This window comes from Monoraphidium neglectum (assembly GCF_000611645.1).
Source record: "Monoraphidium neglectum strain SAG 48.87 unplaced genomic scaffold scaffold01963, whole genome shotgun sequence".
Classification (NCBI taxonomy): domain Eukaryota; kingdom Viridiplantae; phylum Chlorophyta; class Chlorophyceae; order Sphaeropleales; family Selenastraceae; genus Monoraphidium; species Monoraphidium neglectum.
The window spans coordinates 1,426-11,117 of record NW_014011665.1 but is presented as its reverse complement, the minus strand read 5'-3'; the positions used below and the strand labels follow the sequence as shown (position 1 = coordinate 11,117).

The 9,692-nt window shown below is 66.8% G+C and overlaps 3 protein-coding genes across 3 annotated transcripts; all 3 read left to right on the top strand.

The window, feature by feature from the left end:
- Positions 1 to 165: 165 nt before the first annotated feature.
- Positions 166 to 668, top strand: MNEG_9513 (hypothetical protein; the record flags this gene model as incomplete). The annotated part of the gene is made up of 2 exons (XM_014042017.1): positions 166 to 168; positions 444 to 668. The coding sequence occupies 2 exons, from the start codon at positions 166 to 168 to the stop codon at positions 666 to 668; spliced, it is 228 nt and encodes a 75-aa protein (XP_013897471.1).
- A 723-nt stretch (positions 669 to 1,391) lies between these two features.
- On the top strand, positions 1,392 to 5,136 carry MNEG_9512 (hypothetical protein; the record flags this gene model as incomplete). The annotated part of the gene is made up of 4 exons (XM_014042016.1): positions 1,392 to 1,504; positions 1,828 to 2,043; positions 2,312 to 4,529; positions 5,131 to 5,136. The coding sequence occupies 4 exons, from the start codon at positions 1,392 to 1,394 to the stop codon at positions 5,134 to 5,136; spliced, it is 2,553 nt and encodes an 850-aa protein (XP_013897470.1).
- A 2,476-nt stretch (positions 5,137 to 7,612) lies between these two features.
- On the top strand, positions 7,613 to 8,294 carry MNEG_9511 (hypothetical protein; the record flags this gene model as incomplete). The annotated part of the gene is made up of 2 exons (XM_014042015.1): positions 7,613 to 8,013; positions 8,198 to 8,294. The coding sequence occupies 2 exons, from the start codon at positions 7,613 to 7,615 to the stop codon at positions 8,292 to 8,294; spliced, it is 498 nt and encodes a 165-aa protein (XP_013897469.1).
- Positions 8,295 to 9,692: the final 1,398 nt, after the last annotated feature.

Sequence of the window (9,692 nt, the reverse complement as noted above, 5' to 3'; positions counted from 1 at the left end):
GTCGTGCGGTCGCCGCGCGCGGGCGGCAGCTTCAGCGCCGGCAACGGGGGCGGCGCGGCGGCGGCGGCGGCAGGGGCGGCGGAGGCGGAGGGGCAGGACGGCGGCGCGGACCGGGGTCAGCGGCTGGCGCGGTCGGTGCCTGAGCTCAAGGCCGCCATCACCGCCATGGTGCGCGGGCGCCATGATGACAACCACTTTCAACAACAAATAAGACAACAGCAGCAGCTGGGGCGGCGCACGGTCACCGCTGCCAGCACGGTTTTGTCGCTGCGAGGGCAGCTCGCAGCGGCCGGCGGAGGGCGAGCCGCTGAGTTGCCCGCTTCTAATCACCCATGCGTGCCTCCTCATTTGCGTGCCATGGCTGTCAGGAGGCCCCCTCCATACCACCACCCCTACCCCGGCCCCGCCGGCCGCTGCGCATCCCGCCCGTTTCGCGCTTGCAGGTGGGCCAGCGCGCCTTCGAGGCGCTCCACATGCTCATTCGAATGCAGGCCGGCGCCGAGTGCGGCGGCGGCGACGGCGGCGCCGGCGGCGGCGGCGGCGCAGGGAACGGTGGCGCGGGCGACGCGCTGCGGGCGTCGGTGCTGCGGATAATACCGGAGTCAAAGCTCGACGTGCTGCCGCTGATGTTCAGGCTGCTGTACGCGGAGGGGCAGCTAGAGGGCTGAGGCGGGCGTTGCCGTGCAAGTGGAGGGTGGCGGGCGCCTGGGTGGCGGCACCCCGCTCACCGGGTGAGGTGCCCGGGGGCTGTTCGTCTCCATGAGTCAAACCACTTGGCGACCACCATCAACTCGATGAGAGCGGTGTAATGAACTCATTCGCATACTCTTATCACGGTCGCAGGCCTCGCGCATCCGGCACGCCCCGCTCGGCAGAACAAAGCGGGCGCCCTCCACGAGTCCATAGCCCAGGCATGGCATAAAGTGTTTAGTTGACTTCTCGAGCCTAACTGACACTACATAAGCGCTGGAAGAGGGGAAGAAGAGCAACGTCGCGTCCCGCCTGAGAGCTCACGGTGTGCAGGCCTGCACATGAACCATATGTGTTGCAGTCACTTACTAACACATAACGGCATCGCTGCACGGACGTACGGGCCCTCATGTGATCTGTACTTCTCTGAGTGCCGCCCGCAGCCCGTGGACTGAGACCCCGACATTGTCGTTGCAAGCAAATTTTAAGTTCTGTACAGGATCATCTGATTGCACATAACATGGTGTGCTGGTCTGCGCGCGCAGATCCACAGCGGATGAGCCGTGCAACGACTCAAGGCTGATGATAGCCCGTCCTGACAGAGTGACTTCATCACAATTAAAGGTTTTGGAGGGCCTCCTACACGCCTTTTGACTGGCCAGGCGTGCCCGACGTGGCCCCAGGCAGGAGGCACCGCTATCATGGACGGGCTGCAGGGAGCAGCGGTTGTGCGCGCGCGGCGGGTGCTGCACCGATCGGAAGATTCTTCAGAAGACGATCTGCGATCCGCCCTCAAGCACATCGGCATTGGCAGGTAAGGCCACAGCGCTGGTCGCGGCCCCGATGAGGCGCGGCTAGGCGAGCCGCGGCCCCTGAGCTCGGGCATGGGTCGGTCGCAGCAGTGAGCGGTGCCGCGCCGGCCGCACGCCCCATGGCCACCGGAGGCGTTCCTCTTGCGCGGCCCCATGCCCAATAGCGGCATACTGCCTGCCCGCGGGCCCACCTGCAGCAACGGGGCCCCGCCCGCGCCTGACAGTGTAGTGCACTCAGCTCCCCAAGTAAGGCTGCACGCCCGCCATTGACCCGCGCCCCCCCGCGCCCATCCCCCGCCGCGCTTCCCATGTGCCTTGTCCGCAGGCGCCCGTGCGACGCCGGAATGGCGGGGCAGCTCCGGCCCAGGGGGGACGCGAGCGGCGGCGCTTGGATCAGCTGCAGCGGCGAGACCAGGCACGGGGCCCCCTGCAGCGACTGCGGCAGCAGTCCGGCCGGCTCGCCCCGCGGCGGCCCCGGCATTGCCGACATCAGCGCATCCCCAAATGCGCTCGCCGGACACGCTGCCGGGAGCACATTGAAGTGAGCGGGCGGGGCAAGAAAGAGGGGGAGCGAGGGAGCGGCGGCCGCGACCGGACTGCCGGGGATGACAGCGACCCACGCTTGCCGCACTTCTGGGGCTGTCCTTCAGGGGTGGGCAGGCGGCGCCGACTGGGCGCGGGATGTTTCGGCACACCAGGAGGGGTCTGATGGTGCCCTGTGTCTGGTGTGAGCCCGCGCTTTGCCAGACCCAGCGCCGGCTGCTGCCCGGCCCCCACCCTCGCCCCCCCGCCGCACCCCGCACTCGCAGGCGGCGCGGCCGCGAAGGGCGGGATCAGGGGCAGGCAGCCAGCGCCGCCGCGGAGGGCGCACGCAGCGGCGGCGGCGACGCCGAGGGGTCGAGCCCCGCTGCAGAAGCATCGCCGGGCAAATCCTGGGTTTCCTCAGGGCGGAGCTCCGCCTCCCCGCGCGCGCCCCCGGGCCGCGCCAGCACCAGCAGCGGCGCGAGCAGCAGCGGCGGCACGAGCAGCGGCGGCGCGAGCAGCGGCGGCGGGGGCAGCTCGCGCGGGTGCAGCAGCCCGGTCGCGTGCAGCGCGCACAGCGGCGGCGGCGGCGGCGATTTCGGCGACGACTGCGGTTTTGGTTTCCAGCTGGGCCTGTCGGCGCGGTTATCATGGGCTGATGAGGTCGACGCCGCCTTTGGAGATGAGTTCGATCCCATCTGCTCCGCCGCCAGCGACCGCGCCGTCGCCGGGCCCGACGCAGCGCCCGGCTCGGACCAGCCGCAGCCGCCGCCGCCGCCGCCGCGGGCCGCGTGTGCTGTTTGGGCGGCCGAGGGTTTTGTGGGGCGGCCGCGGGCTCGGCTGCGGGAGGACGGGCCTGAGGCGAATCCCACGGACGTGTGGCGGCGCCCGGGTTGGGACGCGCCAGACCCGCCCCCGCCGCCACCGCGCCACGCCGCTCGGCCCGCCGCTGCCGCCGTTCAGCAAGCCAGCGGCATTGACGGCTCTGGTGGCAGCGGGGGCGGCGACGCAGAGGATGGCCGGGAGGAGTGCGGCGATGAGAAGGTGGGCTGGGGGCGGCCCGGCGAGCCCTCACGGCGCCCGCCGCACGCCGCCGTCGACGCTCCCGCCGCGTCTGCCGTCGCCGCTGAGGCAGGGCTGGAGCCGTCCGAGCCGGGCACCAGTAGCGACGGCGCCGGCGACGGGGGCGGCGCAGCAGACGTATTGGCGGTGGAGCGGGCTGCCTACAACAAAGCGGAGTACAAGCGCTGCGCTGCCTACCGCCCAAGCCCCGCCTACGCGCCCCGAGGCTCGCCGCCGCCGCCGCCGCTGTTCATGTCGGCCTATGACACATGCGCCAGTTCTTACTTGTCGCTGTGGCTGAGGGATCGCGACCCCTCATCGCACGCGGCCCGCGCCGCGGCGCACGAGCGGCTGCTGTCGGCGCTCGCCGCGCGCGACGCAGCCGCCGTGGCGGGGCGGGGCGGGGCCGAGCCAGGCGTGCCCGCGGGGGGCGAGGCCGCTGCAGCTCGGGTGTGCGCCGCCGCCGGCACAAAGCAGCCGTTTGAGGAGGGGCAGCTGCCGGCTGCAGCGGCGCGCCCGCATGGCCAGCACGAATGGCGGCTGCTCGCGGCGCCCCCAACCGACACTCTGAGGCTCGCGCGGCTTGCATACGCCCAGGCCAAGGCGGACGGCGCCGGCGCAGCACCCCCCACCCCACAATCGCCGCCGCCGCGGCGGGTGGCTCGGCTGCAGCCGCAGCCGCAGGCTGGCCGGCCCCCAGCGCGGGGGCTGGCGCACGCTCAGGCCCGCGTGCGGGCGCAGGCGCGCGCCGAGGCGCTCGAGCGGGCGCGGCACGGCCCGCTCAACCAGCTGCGGGACGCAGCGGCGGCGGCCAAGGCGCATGCGCTGTTCGCTACTATGCAGGCGGGCGCGGCTGCCGCGTCGGCCACGCACGAGCAGCGTCTGAACGAAGCGCCAGCGCCAGGGCGAGAGCAGCAGGAGGGGGATGGACAGCAGCAGCAGCGGCCGCAGTGGGAGGAGGGGCAGTCGTGGCAGCATCAGCAGGAGCAGGAGCAGCAGCAGCCGGAGTGGGGGCGGGAGCAGAAAGTTGAGCAGGTACAGCAACAGCAGCAGCAGTTTGACCAGCAAGTGCAGCAACAACAGCAAGAGCAAGCAGAGCAGCAGCAGGAGCAGGAGCAGCAGGAGCCGGAAAAGGAGCAGCAGCAGCAGCAGCAGCAGCAGCAGCAGCAGCAGCAACAACAACAACTGCAGCAGCCGCAGCAGCCGCCGCAGCAGCAGCAGCAGCAGCATCAGCAGCAGCAGCAGCAGCAGCAGGTGGCTAAGCAGCAGAGCCAGCCATTGTTGCAACTGCCGCCACCGGAGCCGCAGCAGCGGCAATCGGCCGCTCTGCAGCCCCAACCAGCCCCGCCGTCGGCGCCTGCAGCCCGCGTGATCATGCGCATCGCGCAGCCCGCCGCCGCCACACCGCACGCGCAGCAGCAGCCCGCGCCGGCGCTGCCAAGGGTGAGGGTCATGGCACCTGCGCCGCTGCGGGCGCCGCAGGCGCGCCTGCTGGTCTCTCCGGCAGACGCGTGGCCGCCTGCTGTGGATGGGCGCGTGCATGTGAATTGATAAACAGATTCCAAGGACCTGGCCTAATGGGCAGCCGGCGGACGCCGCTGGGGGCCAAGGCCCAACGCTGCCTGCATTGCTGGCCCCTCGTGACCGCGGGGGCGGTGTCAAGCCTGAGCGCTTGGCTTTTCCGTGGGCGCGGCAGCGGCGGCAGCGGCGCCGGCGGCCCCCAAATCTCGCGTGCCTGTGACCATGAGACAGGGGTATCACGTGGCGCCCACGCTTCGGCTTGTGCCTCTGTCGATCGCCCCTTCTCACCACTGTGTTTAAAACCTGGGGCACAGGCAGCTGTCATCAGGGGCGCAGCGCGCGGCTGCCTCGCCGACTTCCGCACTTGCGGCTCGCTGCTCATTTGGCCGTTTCGCTCGTCAAGTAATCTCTCCGACACCTGGCGCCGCGAGGCCGCATTCCGCCCGTCGCCACCGGCCATCAGGCGGGGGAGCAGGGGGCCCGCGGCTAGAGTGTCCAGCTGGTGGCTCATGCCCACCCGCAGGAGTAGCGGCAGCCGCGGGAACTTGTATCACTTCTAATAAAAGTGCTAATCCAGCTGTGCTGTGACGTTTGAGGCAGTGCAGCTTTGCTACGTACACACCTCGACCCCTCACTCGGAGCCAGCGTTTGTCCTCTCGCTGCTGGGACTTATTGTAATGTAATGCAATGTATGACTTGGGCGGCGGGCGTTGCCAGTGCAAGCAGGGTTGCCAGGCGCAAACACCCCCTCGCACATGCAAAGCATATTTGCCACATGCATGGATGACCATGGCTGCAGGACTTCAAGACGCATGGCAGAGCAGATTGCGTTGAACTCTTGGGCGGCCGTACAAAGATTGCGTAGACAATGCCAGCTTTATGTGATACAAAATATCAAGCCTTGCGGCAGCTGTCTGTTGCGGGACTCTCATCACAGTCACTCTGTGTTTCAACATACCTGGCACCTGCGCAATGATAGCATCACGTCTGATATCATATCACAGATGCACAAACAACAGCACCACGTGCGCTTGCCTTGCATCATCGACCGATGCTGTTTGCTGCTGCGCGCCACTTGCATGGCAGCAGCGGTACGGGGGCGGCGCTGGCATCAGATCAGCATTGCAGTAGTCGTCAAGCAACTGCGTCCAGTTTCACTTGCCGCAGCGAATTTCAGCTCATGATAGCTTTTTTTGACGCGTTTGGCTTTCATAAATATTCCTCAAGCGTGCAGATCGTTTGACCGGCCCCTTCGCTTTTGCCTCTTCACGCGAGCAGGGGACACGCATCATGGCCACCATCTCCTTTGAAGATGCACTCATCACCCTCATACGCGACATATCCTTGATTGTGCCTGGTCCAGTCGAGTGTTATGGTGCTGTGCTCTCCCACCTGCTGACGCGCTTCGTGCAAATCGCCGGCCCCATGCCGCCGGAGCGACGGCTATTCCCGCCCCGTGCGCTGGGTCAGCTGGCTGCCATAATTGCCGCTCACGGCTGCGACAGCGTGGTCGCGGAAGCATGCTGCTCTGCGATTGACGCGCTGCTCAAAGGGGAGCAGGGGCGCCAGCTGGTTCCACAGCACCAGCCGCTTCTCAGGTAGGTTGCAACGTCATGCAAGCGCAGGCGCTGGTGGGCCGTGCCTGATACGGCTATGATCAGTTCCGCTTTCACTACATTCGACACCCTCAAAGCACACGCCTCCCACAGGGGTGCCCCTCATCGGCTCACCCCCCTGCGCCCCTTCCGCTGCCCCGACAACGCAGATCGCTGGCGCAGGTGCTGCTCAGCCAGCCGCAGCATTTTGTCGACTTTGGGGCCGCCTGGAGGGCCGCGGCCCAGCTTATGGCGCGGGACGACAGCCGCGACGCCCTGTTGCGGGTCTGCGCCCCCGAGGGCCTCGTCGCCGCCGCCGCCGCCGCCTTCAACTCCTCCTTGTTGAGGATGCGGGCGGCTGGCACTCCATCCCCGAGCGACAAGTCGTACTTGCTGCGGGCCGCTGAGGTGTCGATCCTCCGCGTCATCAACCGGCTGGTGATCTTCCGGCCGCAGGCTGCCCCCCGCCTCGCGGAGCGACAGGATTTTGCGGCGGCCCTGCTCTTGCGCACGGCCAAAACGGCTGCCGCCGCGCGCGGCGGCGTTGGTGTTGGCGGAGGAGGAGGAGGCGGCGGGGGCGGCGGCGGCGGTGCCTGCAGAGGCGCTGATGATGCCGCCTCAATCGCTGACCACCTCATAGACCTGGAATGGATGCTTAAAGTCCTGCCCCTCACGTTCCAAGGCTTGGCGTTCGCTGCTGAGGGCGACCGCCCCCAACTTGAAGACGGCCCCAGCATGCTGCCCGCCGGGGACGCAGCCGCGGCGTTCTCGGCGTCTCTCCTTTCCCTGCACCCCCGCCTGCCCGAGCTGCTGGCGGGCATCATATCAGACCACACACCAGCGGCCTGCGGCGGGGACGAAGACCGCGCCCACGTCCTCGGGTTTGCGTACGCCACACTCTCCGACCTGGCGTCTTGCAGCGACGCGGTAGCTGATTACGCCGCCGTGTCGCCCGCGCTGGCGCAAACGGCGGTTGCGGCGCTTCAGGCCGGCGACGCCGAGCTCGTGCTGCGGGTCGCGGAATACCTGACAAATGTTGTGCAGGGGCCAACACAGCTCTGCGACAAAGGGCAGCTGCCAAGGGCAGGTTTGTACAGGGGTCTCGCCCGGTCCGCATCGCTGCGCGAGCTGCTCCCCGACCCCGCGCTGCCGGCGCTCGCGAGGGGCCTGTGCGTCTTGGGCGACGGCGAAGAATGTGCGGATTTTGGCTGCATCCTGGCGGGGCTTCTCGAGCAGCTGAGCCATGAAAGAGCCGAAGCATCGACCTTGCTGTACTCAGATGCCGCCCTGCGCCCGGGCTTGATATCGACACTGGAAAGGCGGCTCGTCCAGTGGTACGCTTGCTTGGCGGGTCAGTCGGCGCGTGACGGCACATTCCTCGCAAAGTGCACCGTGAACGACACACCCGAAATGGCCATCCTGGAGAGGCTGTGCCGCGCGGCGCCGCCTGGCGATGACGAGGATGAGGCCTTGATCGTGCGGGACTCCCTTCAGGCCGTGATCGCGGCCCGGGCGGCTGGCGTCGTCGACATTGGCGCGCTGTTCGGCGCGCTGCTGGAGCAGCTGTCATGCCTCAACACGGAAGTGTGCGACGGCTGCATCGCAAAAGCCAGGCTCCATGCGGCGGCGAGCCGCGACACCGAGGCGGCGGTTGCGGATGACCAGAATTCCGGGGCGAAGGCCAGCGTCGCGGAGAAGCCGCGGGCTCCCGCCTGCAGCGTGTGCGGCGAGGCGCAGGGGCCGGACGGCCAGCGCCCGCACCTGTGCAGCGGCTGCCGCAAGCCGGGGCTGCGCTACTGCAGCAAGGCGTGGTGAGCTGCAACCCGATAACATGCATGGGCTGACCCCGCAGATTGGCGCTCTGCATGCAGCCCCTGCTGCTCTGCTCTCTTGCAAGCGTTTATCAATCAATATGGATTGTGATGCACGGCTGCCGCCTTGCCGCTTCTGCTTGCCTGTAATTTACTGAGACCATCCATCCACCGCACCCCGCAGCCAGCGAGTCCACTGGAAGGGCGGCCACCGGGAGGAGTGCAAGGCGCTGCAGAAGGAGCGGGCGGAGCGCTCAGCGGCGCAGGGCAAGCAGGAGTAGCGGGCGCCCGGAGGCTTTGCAGGGCCGTTGCGTTGTCTTGCTGACCGGACGATTGGCAGCCCTTCCGAATGTCAGTAAACCCTGAACCCTTAAACCTTGAACTGCTGTGTGCAGCAGCTCTTTGACAACATGTGGAGTGCGAGAGGGCGCCTCATTCGTAAACCCTTTCGTCATTTGCAGTACAGTATGTGTCTGATGCACTAGGGCTGGGGGATTCTGGAATGTGTTCATGAGGGCACTGAGGTATGTTGAAGCAAAGGAATGACGGATGGAAAGGGGGTGCGGCCGCTCGTGGGTCCTGGACGCCTGTACAATATACACAGAATTCGGAATGCAGCGCAACAGGGGCGGTAACAATGGCAGGACAGCTGCTTGTGACGCAGCGTATGGCTGCGGCGCGTCACAAGAGCCAGAATTTACTTTTGAGCTCCTGGCGTCCGACCAGCCCCCAAGCCAGCTCTCAGTGGGAATCGGGCCCCCTGCTGCAGCCCCCACCTGCCACTAAGCCCGCCGAGTCTGCAAGCTCCGGTTCCTTGCCATTCGCCGGCCGCTGTCTGCGCATCACACCTACCCATGATTCAAACCCTTCCCGTGTCGCGTTTTTCAGTCAAGTGAGCAAACCCAGCACATTGGGACATGCCAGCGGCGGCTTATTCCAGTCGCCCACACGCGGTGCAGGAGGCGTGTTTGCTTCAGGGTTTGGACGGCTCCGCTACGCCGTGCGGCCCACTCACCCTGTCGTGCCACCTTTCAGCCGTCTCACCTGCAAGATCTGGCCTCAGCATGCCCTGTACCCATGTTCAGGGGCGGCTGGAGTTTGGGTGAGCAAGGCGAGCAACAGTTGCGGCGGTTGCCGCCTGATGTGATGACTGATTAGTCATCAGCATGGCGCTGGTCGCCAGGTTGGAAGTGCCTTGGGTGCAGCAACGAAGGCAAGATGGTTGGGGTCACGGCACGCATATCCCACATACACGGCAACTGATTTGTTTCCCTGATGAATTTGGGGCCTGAAGGTCTATCCAGGCAAGGACTGACTGAAATGTAGCCAAGGTTGCAGCAATGGGGCTGAGCCTGACGAGGGGTCGAGCCTGCGGGCTGGCACTTGTGAACGGTTTCGAAGTAGGTCAGGCAGACAGCTGCAGTATCCCGCGTACAGGGACTGGTATCACTGGAGAAACAGAGTGCTTATTTTGGCGTTGGGCTTGTAATGGTCGAAGGCACGCTTGTGCCTGGCAGAACTACAGGGGTTGCAACAGTCACTGCGAGTGGCACCGGCGTTCGCTATGTTGGCCAACATCATGTTGCCCGGGCAGCAGGCTGCAATGGTATGAAAATTAAAAGTGCCGCGTCACAGCACTTTCAGACATACGTACCTCGAGCAGCACCAATTATCTGCAA